The sequence below is a fragment of the Cupressus sempervirens genome, chromosome 5 (genome assembly GCF_028749045.1).
Source record: "Cupressus sempervirens isolate cs-2001-9-10 chromosome 5, ASM2874904v1, whole genome shotgun sequence".
In the NCBI taxonomy this organism is placed as follows: Eukaryota; Viridiplantae; Streptophyta; class Pinopsida; order Cupressales; family Cupressaceae; genus Cupressus; species Cupressus sempervirens.
The window spans coordinates 522,856,585-522,880,339 of NC_143122.1; the positions used below are offsets into that span (position 1 = coordinate 522,856,585).

General features: G+C 33.4%; 1 protein-coding gene across 4 annotated transcripts in view; it reads right to left on the reverse strand.

The window, feature by feature from the left end:
- The window catches only part of MRL1 (Pentatricopeptide repeat (PPR) superfamily protein), a 197,815-nt gene that overhangs the window by 111,562 nt on the left and 62,498 nt on the right, over nt 1-23,755 (reverse strand). For all 4 annotated transcript variants that reach the window (XM_089831654.1, XM_089831655.1, XM_089831653.1 and 1 more), the window contains 3 exons: nt 13,348-13,456; nt 13,095-13,186; nt 12,652-12,742 (listed from right to left, as the gene is read on the reverse strand). In XM_089831654.1, coding sequence (XP_089687780.1) covers nt 12,652-12,742; nt 13,095-13,186; nt 13,348-13,456 — 292 coding nt within the window. The remainder of the gene's footprint in view (nt 1-12,651; nt 12,743-13,094; nt 13,187-13,347; nt 13,457-23,755) is intronic.

The following is a 23,755-nucleotide window of genomic DNA, read 5'->3' on the forward strand; positions in this document are numbered from 1 at the left end:
GGACGTGGAATATCATAAACATGTTGAAAGAAATGATCCAATTTTTTTCTCAATTCACCATGGTGAGAAAATTGATAGATTGGTGCATTCTCAAGGGGTATTGGATGAAGGAAATGGTAATTCCCACGAATCATACAATGAAGATGAAATAGAACTGCATATGGGATATGAACAAGATGAAGTTTTAGGATATATTGCTGATGAAGATATTTGTCTTACAAGCAGATGATGATTCTCAAAAGGCTGAATTTAGTACACCATTTGATGATATTATATGTAGTGATGATCCAGATGAAAGCTCTCTTATGAAGAAGGTGAGACTTCTTTCTATTCATCCTATGGGTTGAAATTGTATCAAACATGTGAAGATGAGATGGAATCCACCAAGCATAATGAGGAGATTATGTTTGAAAATAATTCTGGAAATTATTCCAATATCCTATCTAATCAAGTTCTAGATAAAAAGGGACTCCTTGAATGTGAGTTATCTTTGAATTCTTTTTGTGAAGATGGGTCAGATTGTGTGCATAAAGATCTTCCATTCAGCAAAAACAGCAGTACGTCTAATGCTCTCTCAAAGCCTAAAAGTAAGTCAGATACTAAGGACTGCATTGATGAAGTGGAAGTAATAAGTATTGTTTATAAGGATGATGTATCTAATACAGCAAGGTTCAAAGTGTTACATGATCAAAATCAAGTGTGCGATAGATGATAGAATCAATGTTCATATTTGGGGGGCCCAGGGCCACCCAATTACACCGTCCATCATGTGAAGGATGGGTGCTAGGTATGCTCTTCTAGAGATAACTGGAATCTCATTATGCTCAAGAAGAGCATATGTCCCCAACAAGAGCCACTGATGGAGCCCTATTTTTTTGGAAAAAATAAGGGTCTCATTTATGATGTTGAAAAGTTCAGATATATGGATAGATATATAAAAGCAATATTGCAAAGTAAAAAAGATAAAGGCCATACGAAGGACTTGCTGCAGCTCTAAAGAAGATAATAAAAAGCCATGGATTCAGCATTACTTTCTGGTGGTACTATTTCTGATAACCTACCATGTGAAGACATAAGTGGAGAAATTGCATCTCATCTAAATAAGGATTTAAGCTATGCTGATTAGAAGGTTCCTCCAAAATCAATAAAGTCAGTAAACAGTACTCTTGAAGAAGTAAACAAACGTATCCAGCCTACTGGAACTTCAAAGAAGATCATAAGCTTGGCCGGGGAATATTTGAAAGAGTTACAATTGCATCCTTGTTCAGATAAAACATATTCTGGCTATAAAACACGTTGGACTGGCCATTCACATACCAAATAAGTTGCAATCAATGCATTGATACATTTCAAACGGACAGAGTGTTGTTTGATTATACTCTTAGTAATGAGATGGTTATAAAGGATGAATTAAAACAAGTTTGGAATGCCTCGTTGAACCTTTTAAAGACCATATATATAGCATCGTTAGAAAAGTATGCAAAAACTGTTGGTCATGAGGAGATTTGGAAGATATGGTGGTTGAGTAGATTCACACGGGTGCATATGGTTACTTTGCGTTTATCTATTATTTAAAAATACAAAGGAAAAGGATATGATTAAATAAAGGGAAATTGATTAAAATGAACTAAGGGTTTGATTAAATTAAAAGCATTTGTTATTGAAAGAGTGCTATTTGAGAGGTGACATTTTTGAAAAGTCATATCCTCCATCAGGTAGCATGTTAAAGAGAGGTCTCATTAAGTTTAAGAAATCAGATTTCACATTAAGTTGCAGTCACTTATTATTCTTCAAGATGACAAACATGTTAAGATTCGAACACCACCTTACAAGTTCGATGGATATGTGAATAGACTAAGAAAACCAGATGCTATATGATATAGATGAAAGTTTGGTTTGTCTAGAAGTACATTTCTTGTGATCGGCTACATCAAAGAAAGGTGCTCATTCTGAACTATACTGCTTTGGACTATGAAGAAAGTCAACTGTTTTGATTTATACTGTATTAGATTTGGAATTATTTTGAACTATCAAACATATCAGAATTTCAATTCTTTGATATCTGCATATAGTTTGGACCCTTTATATTCCAATGGACTGTCAATAGTACGAAAATATGTAGATGTGATGTCGTGGATACTCAATAATCAGGAAATACAATCAACACTAATAGATCTGAGTCCAACCTATCATTCGCAGTCAGAAATTATCTTGCAATACATCATTGATAGCTATCTATACATAGGCTTATACTTTATCAGCAATTGAATACAGAGACCGAGTCTAAAATCAGTGTAGAAGTTTGACAGCAATATCGAATAATTCTTATTTGCAATGATGAGAAGTGATATATATTTAGTGCATAGTTGGGAATATAGGTTATTCACCGATCTATGATTGGAAGATTATCATAGTTGACTGTCATGCTACTAGTGCATAGAAGTTCTTGTTTTTAAGTATATTCAAGCGATAGTTAAGAGACATTCATCCTACGTTTGAATATTTCTTTTAGCAGTACTTCCGATTTCATGTGGCAAGAATCTAGACAGAGATCATATAGCTGACCGAAGTTGCTATCACATGCTCTGTATTATGGCTATGTTGACATTACCAAGGACCATCATGACGTGTTGTCAAGTTCTGCAACCGTCTTTCTTTTGCCTTCTACTATACACAAAAGAGAGGAATAACTAATTTTCCAGTCAACATTGGATAGAATGGGATTTCAAGAATTACAATAATGATTGGAATGTCAAGAAATGCCATAATAGTTGCCTATATACTAGCATGTATGCATCAAAGATGGTAGGATTCATCTTAACTTTTGTGGAAAGTTGAAGCTACATCCTAAAGAGTCTAAGCATTGTAAAGTGTGACTACTTTGTGTTGAAGTTGAACATTACCAGAAGATATGAGTTTCCTATAAGGCTCTAGTGAATTTCCAAACATATGATAGTGTTGAACACATCTTCCACTCGTTGCATGATATTCTTAATTTGGAAGGTCGAATAGACCTTATATTAGTATATGCCAAATACAATAGAATAATGTATAATCTATGGAAGTTAGTGAATCAAAGGACTGGCACCTAAATGATGTTTATGGAACAAAATGTCTAAGGTTACAGATTCACGTCAAACTTTGGACATTGATCATGATGCCTGGGTGAGAGACACTCTCTGTAGTAGTAGTAGAGAATGATGGTTCATCCATCATGAATGATTGATTCAGAGGGAGAAGATCATGTCTAAAACACTTCTCTATTGACAAGGAAACTAGAGCAATCAAGAAGTAGGTATACAATACATGGTTGTGAAATTCTTTGTGTTTTACTTGGAACCGGCAAGATAGCAAAGAAAATAATCTTACTAGAGTCTTGTGACCCAGCTCTAGACTAGCTTTATGATGTGCTAACATAAGCGATAATTATTTCATACCCTTGAAAATTTTTCATTAGTTCATGCTATAGCAGTGGGATGACAAATCTTTTATGCTTCTATGATTAACATTTCCCTCTGAGATAATTTAGTCTTATCAATTTTTGAAATGTCTTTAGGATGGAGCAAGAAGCTTAAGAAATAGCACTCAAGGGAAAGAAAACTTAATACTTCAAGTTATGAAGCTGAATTTAAGATGGAAATCAGATTCAGAGGGAGTTTGATAATCTATCAAAGGAAACCATGGATGAGAAGGTCAAGAGGTTGATGCATGTACTTGGAGCTTCAAATAGAGGCCACATTATCATGAATGTTTGGTGTCGCCAAACCTGGGGATAAATCCAAAACTTATTACATTCATTCATGTTACTATGGAATGAAACATAGTAGATTTGTGTATGAAAAATAACAGCCATGAATAATGTTGTGATCAAAATAGAGGGAGTTGTTAGAAGACCTGTCAAGATGATCTTTGATGACTTTGATCAGAGTGATTCATGAAAGTAGACCGTGTAGATGGTTTCTAGACAAGGTACATTATCACTGAAGAACAAGTGGTTGATATTCTCACCAAGTCTCCTAACCAAAATATTTTTTGTGCATTTTGAGACTAGCTTGGAAATTGTGGAGAATGAAGCTAAGACTAGATAGAGAAATGTGGCATATCATCTAAAGACTAGATGATAAAGTGATATGTTGATTCTAATTCTTTATGTTGATGACCTTTTGATTACAGGAGAAGACCCTCTCATTAAATTTTTGGGAAAATATCGAGAATTTTAAAAATTACATGACTTCATCTAGAAATGCATTTTTTTACAAAATTCAATAAGGAGATGCATCTAATGAGTCAATGAATTATTAAACAACCCAAACAAGCTGATACAGATATATTTATATAAATAAAATGTGTAACAAAATCGCATCCTCATGTGGAATGCCAATGGCTTGCAGCCATTGTTAGAGACTCTAAACTCTAAAGAAAACTAAAATAAGAAAATTGTCTTTATAGAAAGATAAGCAAATACAAATGTCAAGTAAAATATGAAACTAGTCCTTATCTTCCTCTTCCCCTTCCCTGTAGCTCTAGTAAAAACTATGCAAGTGAGAGGGGGTGTAGCCCTAACACTGCACAATGGTTGTCGTTATGGATGTGACTTGATATCCATCCTCATGTAATATCCCTACTCCGAATAATATTTATTAAATTAATAAATGTCATGACCCCCCAAACTAGAACCCCACAATTATAAATGATTAAAATAATATCATTATTAATCTATCTTATATATGAATGATAACTATTAAAACCATTAGGATATATATATCATTACCCTAATGAGGCAATAAAATCATTGAATAATGAGTCAACAAACTTACAAAAATGGTTAGGGGATAGTGAACAACCCTTACGATTACACCAACTTGACTACAATGTCACTATAAAACCGTCAGTTCTTGAGACACTGAATAATCACAACATTATTATAAACAAATATAAAAATAATCTATTTAACGTACTAATAACATCAAATATTTTGTTATTCAATCTAATTATAATAATATCAAGTTGTACATATATTTTAATAATAATAAGTTTAATCCAAAGCATTCCCAAGACAAATTTAATATTATTAATATTACCACCAAATTATATTCAAAGATAATCTAACACTAATGGGTGCCATGTTTGGGTCAAGGGCCACGTGATATGAGGAGAATTTGGCCTTAAAACCACTCGGCCACCTATATATATAACACATAGGTATGTAGAAGGGTGAGTATAAAAAGGCATTCCAATAAATAAAAAATTGATATACAATAGAATAAGGCAGCGGGATAAAATTTATAATTAGACCAAAATAACTTTTAACATATGCAACCGGTTCAAAGTGGAGACTTCGAACATTATTGGTAATCAATAAAAGAAGAAAGGAGGACCCGGTAGATTATATGAATATAAAATAAAAACATCAATTAAAGTAGATATCGAAGCATTGGACAAGTGAAAATAAGGTGAAGGGAGATAAGGAACCAAAGAAAGGGCTTTCCCCAAAAGTTATTTAATAAACCATGGATACGTAAGTTTACAAGGGCATAAATAATGATAATTTTGTGCGTTCCATACAGAATACTAAAGAATATGATAATTCAATCAAATAAAAATAATAAACCCTTGTAGAAGTTGAGAATGGTTAGAAATTGAAAAAGGAAATGATAAAGGTATAAGCAGCATAAAGTGAAAAGAAGAAAGTACATATTGAGAGATACTATATTATGATTAGGAGTGTGTAAAATTAAATGTACTTTGAGAAAAAATTATCTTTCACATGTATATATAATTTAAGAGAAACATACATGATGGGTGAACATATTATGTGGAAGTAAACTCTCTACATTTGTAATAGTAAAATATTATCATAGTTCTCATCAGTTATCAATAATATTCATCTACATAAGATCTATTCTAAATTTTAATTGAGGATTTTTTTGAGAAAATTAAGTAAGAGCCAATTGGGGACATTACACTGGATGTAGCTGGTCCAGGCACTGCCAATGACTTGTCATCTGATGTATCCTCATGCACAGCGTCCTCAGTAACCTCACTCTCACCACCCTCCTCCTGAATGTCATCCAATCTCGGTGCAAAACCACCCTCCTTCAAGTCTGGATTTGCTTGAAAAATCTTTTCGAATGCACTTTGAATCCACTTGCAATCAACCTACAAGGATGCCAATGGCTACTTCACTCCACCAAAACCCTTCTCTCCTCCAAAGGTTGCAAATTGTAAAATAGGCACTAAATGGTAACTTGTTGGGTATCCTAGGTTTATCGGCGTATCCCATGATTTTTTTTCAAATTATCGCAAGAGGTATGCAACTTCTCGCAAGATTTTTTGAACTTCTTGACAACAACTTCTCGCACGAAAAATTGTAAGTTTTCTCGTTTTGGAAAACTTCTTCCAAGCCGAGAATTACGCCACTTCTTGGTGAGATTTTGAACTATGTATAAAATAATATAATATAATTTAATATATGATTAAAATAATAATCAAAATATATAAATTGAAGTGCATATAATAATAATACTAATATAATTAAACTAATTAAATGAAAAAACACATCTTTTCTCATATCAAAGTATATAAAGAAATACTCAACAAATCTTTTCTCTAAAAGTTTAATCGAAAAATTTAAGAAAAATTAAGAACATTACTGATGTAGGGCCACACCATCCTTACCAACAACAAAAAAACATAACAATATGGAGACAAAGAGAAGACAAACTGCTTTACAATGCATGCTTTTACTAAACATGAAATTGCTTACAATATTCTCCACATGAGAGAACTCCAAATTTTTTACAATATGAGAGAGCTTTCAAACCAAGAGCTTCTACACTAAGAGCTTCCACCAAGCAATCCTTCACAAGAAGAGCTTACAACCAAAGAGCTTTCACGTGAAAAGCTTCACCAAAAAGAACTTCCCAACTAAGATCTCATACACTAAGATATTTCACCTCCAAAGCTTCTACACAAGAAGATTACACCTTCAAAGCTTGATTACAAATGCTCATATGTCTTGCTTATATAGGCACTTACCACCCAAGATATTACAAACACAACCAATGTGGGACAAAAGGTAAATGCAACTACCTTACAACAAATACTAAGTTCCCACCTAGTTACAACTAAGCACCACCATGTGGCCCAGTTAGAAAATTGCATTGCCTTTGTGGATCGCAACAAATATTAAATGCATGATTTAAGTAACTTTCTACAAATTTCTAAAATGCCACCTACATACCTCGATAAATGAAATAACACCTTTTTTTATATTTTTTTCTTTTTACGCCACCTATGCACTTTGGTAAATGAAAAAGCCTTTTTCTCCATTTTTTATATTTTTATTTTTTATTAGTTTCCCTCCAATTTTCATCACTTTCTCTCTCCAATTTTGTTTTTCTTTTAAATTTTATTTTATTTTATTTTTTATCTGCCCCCTTTTATTTTATTGATACAAGATGCTCCTGCATCAATTACACAATGTGAAGGTTTGCATGCACACCATTATGTCCAAGTAATCCTAGATGAAAATAATGGTATCTTAAAGCAGTTGCAATCAGATTTGATGGCCAATTGGAGGAAGGAACATGTTGTATTACCTATAGCTTACAAGTTCTCAAAAAGATTGTTTGGGCATGAAATTGAAAGGTTCAAGGAGCACATGACTGAAAATGAGCTAATAACATTGGGCTTAAAGGCTGCAAGATCTTCTAAAATGAGCAAAAACCAAATGAGAAGAGAGAAGACATGTTTTACATGCCAAGAGACTTGGGCAACCATTCATGTTTGTGGGGATCGTAAGGAAGCTAAGGCAGCCAAAGAAATTTAGATCCAGCAATGAAGAAGATAAGAATCACACAATTTGTCCCATAATAACACAAATGTTGGTGAGAAGTTGAATTAAGCTATTGCAAAAGGTATGGGATATATAAATCTCTACATTGCTGACTTGGAGGTCAGAATTGACACACATTTTGTTGAGGATATTCTTACTCATTGTGAGAGCATATTGGAATCTCAAGTTGTCTCCAAAGAAGTTTATCAAACTTCATATCATGAGAAATTGCTAGAGAATGATGACAGAGAAGAAACTTTGTCTTTGCATGCAAGTCAATCAAGCAAGGTGTTTGAAGCCTATGATAACATTGATAACACCTTTGAAGGGGATGAATCATGTGTTCTTTGAAGCAATGACTCATTCGTGCATGATGGTGATGCATTGAAAAGTCATTTGAGAATTACTGAAGATATGGTTGTTGCAGTTTTAGTATATTGTGATGACACTTACAGGTCGTTGAGGATCTCTATAGAAGAATCAGATGGAAAAAGGACAAAGTGTTATGGGGAGGTGAGTCTATGTTGCTGAGTTAGAGAGGGTCAAAGTAGCCTTTGAATCTTTCAAATCAGATTATTTATGTTTACTTCCAAACAAGGATTAATTTTTAAGATTGTTAAAACATATGTTGCTCAATTGAGGGCGAAAAGGATGAAGTTGGCAAGCTCAATAGGGATCTTAATGATGATTGGGAGACATTAGATAATACACAGATTGCTCTTTAAGAAGAAAAACATCAGATTTTGGTCACTAATCAGTTCAAGGAACAAGAGCACAAGAAAAGGATTGAGTTTGTTAGGGAGGTGATCAAGGAATTTGATATCATTTGACATACTTATGACTTGAATAGCTACCCCAAGAAATCAAGTAACACATTGACAGAAATGCTAGAACATCAATATGAGTTGGACAACATTCAGTTGGTTAATAATTGCTTGTTTGAGGTGGATGTTGATTTGACATTTGATAACCCACTTCTTCAGCTGGATAAGGGAGATCTTTCAGATTCACATGAGGAGGATAGGATTGACTGCAAGATTTGAAACCCAAATGCAGTTTCTACTGATGAGTCTTGGTCACAAGGCTGGAGTGGAAGATTGATTTCCAAAGTTTGTACTGCTGCTCAATTTTCGATCAGCTTATACATGGTCTCAGATTCTAACTTACATTGAGTTTGATGGGTTTTATGTATCAACGTCTAAATAGATCTTGGTTAAGGATTGATGAGTAATAAATATTGATCATAGAAGATGGATTTTTAGCCCCTTCGTTACTCATGCCACCTGTGTATTAGGGGTATTTCAGATTTGATGGGTTTTATGCTTCAACATCTAAATAGATCTTGGTTGAGGATTGATAGATGAGTATTATATTTTGATCATAGGAGATGGTTTTTTAGCCCCTTCGTTACTCATGCCACCTATGTACTAGGGGTATTTCAAATTTGTGACTATAGTATTGGCATTTCCATACCTATGGTGTTGATTTCAGCTATTGAGCAGTGTGATTCCTACATCAACAATTTAGGATAGGTAGTTATGATTTTTTATGGGATGGATGGTATGCATCTTCACAAAAGATAACTCACACATGGAGAGTTGTCAAATATTGATAGCCCCTTGAGATATTTCTACCTCCTTATATCTGTTGGTTGTGACAACATGATAGTTTGCGATCTTCGTATTAGTATGATTGACACATTGATGTTGTAGGATATTGATGAGTGGCTTCACCATTCTGGACACATTGTTTGTATCAGTAGCACAACAGCTTAGAAAAACTTCTATAAGGTTGGTATGGGATCCAAGCAATACGGTCACAGCATGTAGGTACACATTACTTGAGGGAAAGAAATCTCTAGAAAGGGAGGATTGTAGTGTCCCCTTTTTCTAGCCATTATTTCCTGAGGTATCGTTAGCCCTTTTTGCCATGGTTATGTGGGCTAACTAGGAGTTCACAGGGGTCGGCATGAGATTTGACCTATGCACTTCCAGTTCCAAGCCAATTGAAGTTGATTCAGAAGGGTTTCCAAATACTTAATATTTATAGTAAGTCAACAAGGTTCAGTCTTTTGGCCATTTCAATATTGGACTTGGAGCATATCCCTAAGATCTTTTTGGCAAGCTATCACACATGGCTTTTCAAGTTCAATTGGTTATTCATGTTAATGTCAAGAGCAGCGTTACAAGAGTAAGCGAGTTTGGCAAGGACTTGGCAAGTCCTGAGGCAAGCGGGGTAAAACAAGGCAAACTACCTCTGGACTTTGACTTGGCTGAGTCCTAGCCTAGTCTTGGCTGACTCGCCAAGGCAGTTGACTCGCCAATACTACTGGTTAGACTTTGTTATCAGCCAACAAAAAATAATATGTTTTTCAGCTTAGGGGCAGGAGGATTTATACAAATATAACATTTAAGTATAAGTCTTATACTTAAAGTTATATTTGTATAAATACTGTCAAGATGTTTGAGATAGCTTTCAGCTTCATAAGAGTTAAAATGCAGACTCTAGATTTTGGGGATATTCAAAAAATTCAAGGCTTAACCAAATTTTAGGATTCAACAATGTTATCTCACACAACTTGTCTTGGCTATTTGAGGTCAAATTGAAGTTGGATATTGATGATCCTGTCTTTAGTGATGAAGACTTGGAGTGGGTTATTCAAGTGGATCAAGAGGCAGAGGCAATGGTAGTCTCGATGGCAGTGGAGGACGCTAGAGCATGACCCTGAGGCCAAGAGTGATGGATCTGACTCTGACGATGAGGATTATGAGGATGATGAGGATGGTCATGATGAGCATGTCACTGAGGTTCAACTTCACACACAGGGAGAGATGATGAGTCTAGAGTTTTCCATGACCTATCTTATGCATAGTCGTAGGACATAGGCTACTATGAGCCTTTATTTTGATATATGTTTTGAACTTTTGATTCAATGGATTTGCATATTCCATGTATATTATTGACAGTGACACACTATATTTGTATTATCTTATTTACTTTAAGTAATTTCTTTCAAAAAATTGCATTTATACTTATTTAATCTATGAAAAATTGTGGATGTGTGCAAAGTAGCTTCTATTTATCTCAATTATTGTGTATTTGATGGTAATTGCTAAAATGATACACGAAAAAAAACTTGTAAAATCCTTTAAAATCTTTGAATTTCATATGTTTTTAATTGTTAAGTCCATGCTAAGTCGTTGCCGAGTTTGGTCGCTGAGTCTGAGTCCAAGCCCGATTTGGACCTGGCTAAGTCCGAGCCGAGTCTGAGGCTGGTAACATAGGTCAAGAGATATATTAGTCTATTTCTATTACTATACCACATTATTATTAAATGGATATATTAAATTAAAGTGGATTGATAAAAGATGCAAAAAGAAATATGAAGAGACGGACAAGGGAAATTGAAGAGTCATAGGGGTGTGTTACAAAAGGACTTGCAAAGGCTCATTCTCTTCACACTTGAATTTTGCTTGGATTTAGTTTGTATTTCAAATTTCTCTTGGAGAAACTTGGTAAGCTTTTAGCTTTCTTTGCAAAATCCTGAGAATGGAAGCTTTTAGGCTTCCTGGTGGATTGGATACAAACCTAGTTCGTCATTTTGGTGAGTTCATGACGGAGTTCAAATATGAAGTTACTGGTTCATTTCTATATTTTTCCAATCTGACTGTATTTTTGTTTTTATGATCGGATTACACTATGTTATTGTATTGTTGGTTATTATAATGCAATAACATATTTTAGGCTGGTTTATTCAAATATTTATTTGGAAAGATTGCTGGTTTTATTGCTATATATTTGATCTTCTATTGCATGCAATTATTGTCAAAAAATTCAAATACATTTTAGAAATTTGGCATAAATATCTGGTGGGGTATTACACAGCAGCTCTTCAAGAACCTACCTCAACTATTGAGTATTACCAATGTGCCATGATGAATGCAAAGATGGGGATATTCACTACCATATGGTAATAAGGATAGCAACTTTCAGCACTATGCCTAGAGATATTGATTCATGAAATTCATTGTACCTTCAAAGTCTGTATGCGAGGTGCAATTTGTAAATCACTACTCTTGAGAGATTCTTTTGTATTGGGTAGCTATGATATCTTGATCGCTTCATTATTTGGGGATCCTTGTGAATGCAAATGTTTATCTTAATCAATTAATCTGTATATTTATCTCCAACTTCTGAGCAAAACGAATTGAACAACTACATAGAATCTGTAATTGTGTGCAAACAGTTTTCCAAAATGTCAGTCTGATTAGAGCGGCATTTGAGTAGAGATAGTAAGGGGTTTTACAAGTTGATGTATACTGATGTGATCAAAGTAGCTTTTATTTAATTAGTTTACCATGTCTTCAAAGTGTATTTATTGAAGGGTACCTGATACAGAATTTACATCCTTTAAAAGTAACAACCATTTCATTGTTTTTCTGATTTGCCAAGTCTAAACACTGAGTCTAAGTCCAGATCAAAAATCCATTTGCCAACTCTGAACCATATATGAGTATAATAACACTACTCTAAACTCATTATACCTCAAACATGAAATGGTAAGTTAAGATTTAAGAATAAATGTATGTAGAGAACAAAGCATCTAACAAATTATATCTTTTAGAAATGACTTGTACCCAGGGTCAATTAGTCATAATATCACACGTCTGTTACTTTAAATGATATGAAAAAAAAGAGTGTATAACTAAGGAATCCCCTTCACATCTAGTTCTGGTGCTTATATGTGAATTTTTTTAATAAAAAAATATGCTTCGAATTTTCAAGACAAAAATATATACTCAAAAATCACACACCATTGATTATGTATCTGCACAGTGTCAGAGGCATAACATGGAGTGGATTGCCCATCCTTTGATTCCGTCTGAAATTTCTGCAAACAAAGGCCTTTCACAAAAAAAAAGTCCATATTTAAGAATATAATTCATGACCAATGTAAAGTTAACATGAAAAACAATTTTCTCTTGCTAAAAACTTAAAAAGGATAGCTGTAACAGTCAAATGAACCTGACAAAATATTTATAGAAGAAATGTTGAATCAACAATAAATTTTCCTTTAATCATAGCAGTTATGTTGATCAAGATAACTAGACAAGACAACCATGGCAACATACATAAGGACATAAAAGAACAAATTCTGACGGTAACCTGGTTATATCATATCACGCATGAAATATATTTACTTTCTACCAGTCAATATTTGCAAAAAAAATATAACTCAATAGTAAAGAACACATACTCGTAACACAGTCACACATTCTAAGATTAGGAACAACACCATCCATTAGTGCCTGTGAGAACAGCTTAAATGCTAATTCAGGTTCAGCCTCCCTGTAGATAAGAAACATTAACAATCTTTAAAAAATTGTCACATTAAATCAAACTAAAAACAAAAGAAAGATGATCCAGTCTGATTCAACTATTAAAACCACCATTAACATCAATTTTTAGTTATCACGCATGATGAAATATTTAATAAAAGAAATGATTACTTATGAGATGCAACTAAAAGGATGGTGTAGGTGATGGAATTAGGTATGACTTGAGCTCGTTTCATTTCCTCAAGAATTTCAACACATTTGTGCAATTTACCCACATCACCTGTGAAGAAGCATGATTCCATGTCAAACAGTATTATATGTTCTGCAACACTGATGTAATATTAAAATTTCTTGTGTTAGCCACAGGATACGAAAAGGAAAAGCAGCAAAAGAGACAGATCAATTAAATTCATTTCAAAATTATATTTTCAGCAAGTGTGAATACAAGAAAGTAATTGGCGGAATTAGTATAACCAACTCAGCATAGCGAAGCTAAAATAAAATTATGATAGGTTTCAGTATATATTCAATCAAACAATGAAATTGGTATTCAAAACCAATTAAAGTATAGAAAATAATCATTCACAACAAAAACAGAAGAAAAATATATAAAGCATGCATAGAATTGGAAACAAAATGCTTGGAACTTCAATTATATACCAATTATACAGCTTAGCATAAAGCAATGGGAGTCATGGAAACCACAACAGGGAAACATGTGTGCCAAACTGTGTTTTACCCTCCTAATTCTGATCCAAACTTTCACACTTCTAGCAGTTTTCTTCACAATTTGTTTACTTAGTTTCAGATGGACAGAGATATTGATGTTTTGTTAATGTTTGAGTGGATTTCTTTACTTAAGAATGAAACGGAAAGAACATAGATCAATTAAGATTCATGTATTTCTATATATATATATATATATATATAAACTGAAAAGACAAAGTCCTCTTTAATTTGCAACAGCTGTTATATTTGTCATCTGTTACATGTTTATGTTGTGAGTTACACTTTGGCATTTTAGCAACAAAATGACGGGGTGTTACATTCTTGCATTCTTAGAAGAGAAGAAATTGAATAGGAAAATGGCACAAAAAACCATAATACTAGCCCATACTACTAAATTGCTAATAGAAACCGAGGAAGATACAAGTCATCGTGGGATTTGGCGACAATCCACAAAAAATGTGGCACATCACTTGCAACTATTATATATTCAGATGTTGTACTTGTTTTGTGGTCTACAATTTATATTGAACGTTGGTAACTTAATAGCTCCTGTGGAGCAGCACCTTTATATTAAAATCAGAAAAAGAATGAGCACATTAACTTGCCCAAAACAGACTCAAACCTACTGTAAATGTTGTGAACAAAACTAAGGTGTCCCCAAAGAGATTGTTGAGATACTCTCTCTGCTTTTGGAGTGGGAATGAAGCTGCATATTGAAAACTCCAACATTTTCCTTCCTTTTTCTTCTCACAACTATTCAAGTACCTTCATGTGTCTGACCAACAATCATCTGCGTTCCCTGGGATAATTAGTTTTCCTCCAAAGAGGCAAAAGTCTGGAGCTCTCCTCAACCTCAACCATCCCATCAAAAGGAAGCGAAGTGGACATAGACCTTATCCTCACAATAGGATGAGGAACCACTGAAGACCTTGGCATATGTTGTGGTGTCATAACGAGTGAAGTCCTATGGCATAACTCATCAGCCAGTTGGACCGACTAAATGGAAGGAAAAATACCACTGTTAACGTTATCTCCCACTTTAACAAGTGACCAATCAACTTCTACAAAGTGAAATAAGCCTTTCTTGGTGAACCCTAGTATAGACCATCTCCTGCTGGTTTTTGAGGTTCATCATTGGTCTCTTCAACCTGATCTGGGCCTTGCTTTTCTACTAAGTAATGTTAGCATGAAGCACAGCTCTCTTTCTTTTGTTTAGCACACTGAGAAGCAACAAGTCCACTGCAGAAACACCTACAACATTGTAGTGTCCCCTTTTTGGGATGATATGGTTATATTGAATGAGCCTATAATTGGCCCTCATAGGCTAAGTTTGATGGTTAGAGGATCCCAGTTGGCAGTGCAGGAGGCTTGGTTAGAAGTGTTCAAGATTGCTCTTCGTTTGAGCTAGTTTGGTACACTAACTACTTATAGTAATTCATTCATCCAACATTTCTATATTTGGTAGGGCACCTAAACCAGTGTCAATTGTAATGATGACCCATGCCACATGTTGATCAGGTATGCAGAGATTTACGAAGTATAGTAAGTTAGGGGTTCATAGAGATGGGCCCCTACAATTTTTAGTAAGGCAGTTAGATACTCAGTGGAAACAATGGTTGTCCTCCAGGTTCAAATGGGACAAGACTGTGTGTGTTCAATGAGATAATGAATATATAATGTCCTTAATAATATTAATTGTTAATGGTTATATTCTGAAGTTATTATTTAACTTTATAAAGTATATTATAAAGTAATAATGTTAGTGGGGGCCAAGTGACTTAATTAAAGTGCATTAATTGACAAGTTTTAAAATGAAGGCAATTAAATGAGATATACCACGGTCAACGCCATGTTATAGAAAAGCAAACACTTTAACGTGGAAAAGTAAATGTAAATCAAAAAATGGTGAGAAAGTTGTAATGTCCCCTTTCTAGGCAACAAGAGTGGAGTGGCAAGTTGACCTATTACCCTAGTTTCTGTAGGCCAATGAGATGGTTAGGGAACTCATCAAGTGGTTCACAAAAAATAGTAGGGGTTTTGGGAGACAATTTTGAGCTCTGGAATATATTTTATTAATTTATAACGGAATAATTGAATATTTCCTACATGAGTTTTAAATAAACTATCTTAACTGAATATTGTATTCACTTTATTAGATAATCCTAACAAGAGCTCTCAGAGAATTTGATTCACTGCCCTGTGCAAGGGTGAGAGGGTACATGAGACAGGTGGCAGTTTTAATTTGCAGTATATATTCAAAGGTATTCACAGTTCAATTTTCAATAGCTTTGACATTTCTAGAAAATCAATTTTTCGGTATAATAGACTCCAACCATGTATATATTGTGCGCAAAGCACACACAAAACCTTTGCCAAATATTTTTTCTTCATATCATTTTAAGTAGACTTTTTCTTAAGAAAAATGTCTAATCAATTTTAAAAATTAAACCAATAAAGATAAACTTAATTAAAATTTAATATATGGTTTTAAAATTATTTTACATAAGAATTATTTTTTAATTATACTAGGCTAATTTTGGTATTCTATTCCAATTCGCTCCAAAATGATTAAAATTTATACTTAAATTATTGTATTATATTATTAGATTAAGCTAAAGGATCTTAATTTAAATGTGTTACAATTTATAAATAACTTTTAACCGTACTTTTTATTTTTATAATCATATCCATAGAAAATCATGAAATTATTATAAAATGTAATCAGACTTTCATTGCATAAATGATAAATGTCATAAATTTCCTGAGTGTAATGTCCCTTTTGGGGGCATTTGAGAATTTAAACCAAATGCATAGAATATTTTTGAAGTAATTTAATTGGAGCTTAAGGCAGATTATTTAAAGACATTTTACTTAAAATGGAGATCAAAAGGTGACGATAGGGGAAGAAGACAAAAGACGAAAGGGGGAGTGTGAGGAGTCATCAGGTTGAGCTTAAAGAAGAAAGAGGAGCTCATTTGCAGCTATGCTTGGATTTAGATATTGTTTTAGATTTCTCTTTGAGAAGGTGGAAGCTTGGATGTTAAAATTTTATCTATCTATCTATCTTGTTTCTTTCAATTTCAGAACTTAAGGACAGAATCCTCCAGGCTTCTCATGGTGAATCAAATGCAAACCTGGTTCAACATCAGATGTGGTGAGTTCACGTTAGAGTTCACATCTAAAGATACAAATGCATTTCATTGTTTTGCAATCTGACTATTAGTAATGTTTTTAAGATTGGATGTTTCCTCGTGTTATTGTATTGTTGGCATTATAGTGGAATACCAAGTTATGAGTATTGTTTTATGAGCATTTGCTAGCTAATATTTTGTTGGTTTAATTTGCATAAATTTTCTGTAATATTTATGAGATTATTTGTTAAGGCATTGGAGGAAAACTGTCCAGTGGGATATTACAATAGTATCAAAGCTAGTTTACCCGCCAACCTGTAGAGTTTTTCATAAACAAATTCCTAGAAGGGTTTATAAAAAAATTCATTAAAGTTTATTACAGACAAATTTTACAAAAAAACAAGTGTTTAATTTGAAAAAATTAGATAATTTCCCTTGGTCTACATGTTGGAAATCAAAGGTTGAGTTTTCATAATGTTAAAGAAAGAAATAGGAATATTGAAAGCCTTTATTTTATGATGGTATGTAATGTCCCCGTAATAATAAATTTTACTAATAAATATTATAAATTAATAATAGAGTAAAATAATAATAACTTATAATGTAATTATTAACTCAAAAACATTTGCACCCGAATGTCAATCTTCTGAAACTTTAGTAATTTTGAAGTAACATGGGATCAATCACAGGCGTGGGTTACCTATAACTTGACTGAACCTCCAGGTTCTAGGTTGGCTCCTATATAATTGACTTGATGATTTCACCTCTCCTAATGAAAACCGTAAATCTTGGATGGAAAAGTGACGAATAAAGAACTTGTAATGGAAAACCTTAAAAGTGCATAAATGAAAGTTGATACACCAAATAGTAATATAGATCACTGTTAAACTACAACACAATGAATGACTTTAACAAATAAACACCAAACACACCTTGGAGAAATCGTTATACAAATAAATATTTCAAAAGGAGGCTTTAAACTGAATATTTTAAAAGGAAATTAATCACATTTAGAAATATCACTTAAATGCACGACTCATGACCTATGAATAACAGATATTAAGTATGGAAGATGCAAAAATGAGACATTACCAAAACACTTCTGAACGAAACACAATCAAATAGCATCAATCACCAAGTATACAACCAGATATATCTCTAAAAGATGAGCCCAGGAAACTGTATTATGCTCAAAGGCCCAAAGAATAATAGATTTGCATGAATAGTCCAAAAAAAAACAAGGAAAAATGCTAAGGACAAAATATATGTCACATTTAAATCAATCTCCTCCCCAATTCTAAACCCCTTCTCTATCAAAAAAAAGAAGTATATATCAACAATCAAACTCCACAACTTTCCCACAAAAATAGAAGTGTGGGTTAGATATCAGAAAAACCTCTCCAAAAAAGGACTCTAGGAACTAGAGATCTAAACCAAATGGACTCCAAACCCTGTCTATACCAAGTCTCCATGATGATCACTCAATGAAAACTCAAAGATCTCCAGAAATCTCTCCAAACAAGACTCAAAAGTCCTCCCTAAGATGCCAGCACTGCAAGTTACTACAAGGTGACTCCTCTTTGAAATCTAAACTGAACTTCAACCCCACAAATCTTGGCAGTCTAAACATCACCTCTCCTTTGACACTTTTAGTCAACATATGACTCATGACTTTCTAATCTGAATTTAAAATTCAAATATCCCTTCAGCTTATTATTTTGTTGAAATTTAAAATTTATTATCAAATAATTGGTTTATAGGATACCAATTATTATAACAATAATCACATTTATTATATCAAAACAAAATAATAACATTTTATCACATAGTATAAAACTTTATAATTAATAAAGTTAAAAACCTATGAAAAATTAAAAATAAACTCTTTCAAGAGTCTGTGTGGGCCCGAAATCTTATCAAAATTAACCCATTGTACAAAGGCAAAAGGAAACCAAACTCTGCTTTCTCATTTCATTTCTTGCGCTGATTTCTTGTTCTCCAAGGATTAAGAAACCCTAGCCGGCCATGAAGGAGATTTTGAGTGTTTCTGAGGCATTTCTTGGATCTGATTAATTATCTTGTATTTGATTTCAAGGTTACAATCTTGATTAATTTCCAGTATTGGATGCAATATTCGATGGATCTGAGGCTAAACTGTTGTATTTTCTTGCTAGCCGCAACTGGGGTATCTCTTTGGAACTGTTATGTTGATCACCATGGCTGAGTTCTAATTGCTCTCTTGCTACTTTGATAGAGTTTGGTGATTTGTTCACCTACAACCACGATTTGTGAGGATACTAGGTGTGATTATGACACTTTTTTGTTTGCCATTTGTAGAGTTATTGACTGCCATGATTGAAGTTGTTTCCAACGCTATCTGTAGATGCTTTTATTCTAACAAACATGGCTACCTGGAGGTTTGTTCGATATACGCGGCATGTTGCTACGGCATTTTCAACACCATTTAGAAACCATACTATAGCCGCGGCTGGGGTAATTTCATTTTTTTGAAAAAGTGGCCATGTTGGGAATTTGTAGTTTCTTGTTGTGACGGAGTCTTCTTTGAAAAAAGAAATGGTGTGAACCATGGGCACTTTCAGCATTAATCTGAAGCTGGTCTTTAGCAAATGTAAGTTGCTTATGGGTATGTCTACTAAAGTGGATTCTTGTGTGGTTTCATAGTTATTTCGACGTTATTTGTACTTATTTTCTGAGATTCATCTGCAAATGTTGAAGCTATTACTTGAATACATATCCTTGCTTGTTGTCTATAGATAACATGAATTCCATGCCAACTGATAAGGGTTTTCAGGCTCTGATAGTTTTCCTTCATCTTTTGTATTCTGGGTATTTTAAAATCTGATATATTCATGTAAAATATGGTCATTTTTTTGGAAATTTCTCTCAATTCTGTGGTAGCCACTATTTATTTACATTATACTTGCAAAAAGTTGCAAGGCAAATGAAGGCACATACATTTTTCACCTTTTTCCTCCTGGGTTTCTCAAAACACATGAATCTGAGAAAATATTCATGATGGAGTCTTCAATTGACCAGTAGCTTCTTTATTTCTTGCTGCCATGACTGAAAAATTGTAATTACGTCCTTGAATATGCTTGCGGAAGTCTATGTAAATCAAAACATCTTAATTTGTTGTTGTTTGAGAATTGACTTACAGTAAAAAGTTTGATATATGTCAAACTGAAATAAAACTTTTTTTTTCTCATGGGAACCAACGGTTATATCCATGTACTTATTAGATACAGGATGCTGCACAGTAAACAAAAATGTTAGGAATAAAAGATTCTTTGGTATGATTGTTTGCCTCTTTTCCTGTTGGTATATGTTCTTATTTTGTGGAGTTGCATAGCATGATAGGAGTATGAATGTTTAGGTGAGGTGAGGCAATCTTGTCATTCCTTAGAAATGTTGGATCTAACACTTCTCTTCTATAAATGCAGGATTTGGAAACTTGGAGGGAACATTGAATGTTTAGGTGAGGTGAGGCAATCTTGTCATTCCTTAGAAATGTTGGATCTAACACTTTTCTTCTATAAATGCAGGATTTGGAAACTTGGAGGGAACGTGATACGAGGCAGAAAATAAGCGGGAGTGGAAGAGCGCAACACAACCAGTCATTACAAGCAATGACTGGTGCCCGATGACCCATACTTACTCTATTTTCTTCTTTTATGTTATGCATTTTTAGTGAGTAGAAATATGTATCAGCAGTTGCAGGGGCCACTCTCATGGTCAATTGTGTGAGAGGATTTACTTTCAGCATTTTACATTTCAGTTTTGTAAATATCAGTTGTATCTATCATGATGGATAATACAAAGACATTTGTTTCTTCTATTCTTTTATTCTGAATGAGATATGATTTGACAATTTGAACATAAGCTGAAAGCAATAAAAATGTGTACTCTACTTTTATTTGATCTTGTTAATGTATAGATTAGTTAAGATGTTATTAATAACTCTTATATTATATTTGTATTATTACATGAGATATTTAATATACTCATATATATGTGTATGTGTGTGTGTGCGCGCGCAGATATTCTAATATACAATGTGAATAAAATAATAAATCATTTACATCAATATTAACACCTCCTTCATCGACTTTAATATTGTTGATTGTTATCGGGCATCTTTAATATGGACGTCGAGTGATATGAGTTATCGGGCAGGATTTGTGTATATTGTCGGTTATATTAGTCACGCTAATAGACGTGACTCAATTATGAGTCACGGCTATTGGTCATAACTCCTTAACCCAACGCCCATATATATAATGCAGATCGACCTCGACCTCTGTTTTGTATACAATAAACACAAAATTAATACAGTCTTCAAGTAATTTCAGAGCAGGAGATACTTATTATCGTGTAGAACATATTATATTGCAAAGAGTTTTATACCAGTTTCAATCCAATAATATCTTGAACAGTTATCCTTTATAATAAAAGTCTGATACTTTAAAGTCTGATAAGTATTGAATATAAAAATTATATTTAATATATACATTGATCAAATATATATTTTGAGATCATTTATATATTGACATATATATATATAATTCAAGGACTTACAAATTCAACTGTAAATTTTAAATAAATCTGATCATTGATTTTCAACATGGTATCAAAGCCAAGTTAAGAAGGTGATCCTGATCAGATTTACTAGTGCAATCAAGTTCTCTTAAAATCTACATCTGTCAAAATGGTGAACAGTATGAGGCTAGAAGGTAGACTCGTAGGTGATTCAGATTTTGCAGGATGGAAATTGAGAATGAAGTTAACCTTGAAAGAGAATGGTTTGAAACAATTAATTGAAAAATCCGAACCACTAACCAAAGGAAGTAATGAATTGGAAAAATGGGAAAATGATAACACCAAAGCCATGAAGTTGATTGTGGACGGTGTTAGGAACCATTTACTTCCAATCATCTCCGAGCTAGACACAGCACATGAAATGTTTAAAGCACTTCAAGAAATGTTTGAGATAAACAATACTACTAGAATTCTAACTCTGAAGGACAATCTCTCCAACATTAAGATGAATAAAGGAGAAACCGTCTCTACATATTTCATGAGGATAAAAGAACTAAGGAACCAACTTTCTACGATTGGTCATATCTATGATGAGAAAGAATTAACCATGATTGCTCCAAAGGGACTGCCATCATCATGGAAGACTTTTAGACAAGGAGTATGTGCTCGTTCCAAGATTCCTAAGCTTGCTCGATTAAAGGCTGATTGCATACAAGAGGAGGGCATGTTAATGTCTCAAGATGACACTTCCATTGGATGTGATGTTTAGGTTCTCACAACCCAAGTCGATAAAAAGAAGATACCCCAAATTCAAAAGAAAAAGGAAACATATGGATTACTCTAAAATATAGTGCTTTAGATGTGACAACTATGGTCACTTAGCATCTCATTGCCCTGATAGACTAAAACATCAGGCATCCTTTGCCAGAGTCAGCAATTCTGATATAGATCCAAAAAGACACCCATTCTAAAGAACTTCAAATATCCTTGACACATATGAAATAATAGGATTAAGAGGGAGTTCTCTATTATCTTATCATCTTCATGAAATTGCAAAATAAATGTAAATTGTTTTTTAAATGAATTTAGCTTGGTAATAATTTTTGAGATAGAGTCTCAAAATACCAACTTATTGTAATATATCTTTTAATAAAATTCACATTTATTTGTTTCTGCATACTCTTGAAGAGTTATGTACCTTGATCTTTTCCTTCGAGAATGTTCTTGCAAGAAAAAGAGGGAGATTAAGATCCAGAGTGAGGCTTACATTTTAGGAAACATTAAAAGAGAGGGAGAAGATAGAGGATATGATTAAATCAACCTTCAGTGATCTACATCATATTGATTCAGAGGGAGTAAACCATGTTGTGATGGATTCTTCGGAAATTAATAAATTGTAGTAATCAAGAGGACTATAATTCATATATACCTTGTGACTATGTGATGGGCCTAACCCCAGTGTACATTATGAGGAAGTGACGATTTCCAAATGATCATCACTTGAAACTGTAGAAGTTATTGAAAGGTGACGATCTTACAATAACTTAAATTTTCTATTATGATAGATATGTTATGATATCTATGAAGATCATGATAGATTATACCTTGCATGATGGATGTTTATATGGTAGCATTATGAGAATGCGTGTGCACATACCTTATAAATATTTTTGAGTATATGGTGAATGTTATGTAAATTTGATGTTCTAGAAGCCATTACTTAGAGTATGTGGTGAATATCATACGACTTGATATTTTGGAGGCCATTACTCACAATACTTGGTGAATATCTTGCATCTCATTCTGGAGACCACTACTCAAAGAGTATTTGGTGAATATCATATGTTGATATTCTGTAGACTAATACTCAAATATGATCTTATAATGGTGAATATCATATGTTGATGTTATGCAGACCATTACCTTATTGAATACATGGTAAACATCAAGTGTTGATATTCTGAAGACCATTACTTAGAGTACTTGGTGATCATCATTAAGTTGATGTTTCTGATAGGCCATTGCTCTAGAGAGCTTGGTGAATATCATGTGATTGATATTCTGATAGGCCAACTCTCATATTACATGATGCCATATATAAGTTGATTATATTAATCAATACTTATATTTGACATTACATAAAAGAAGTCTTCTGATCAAAG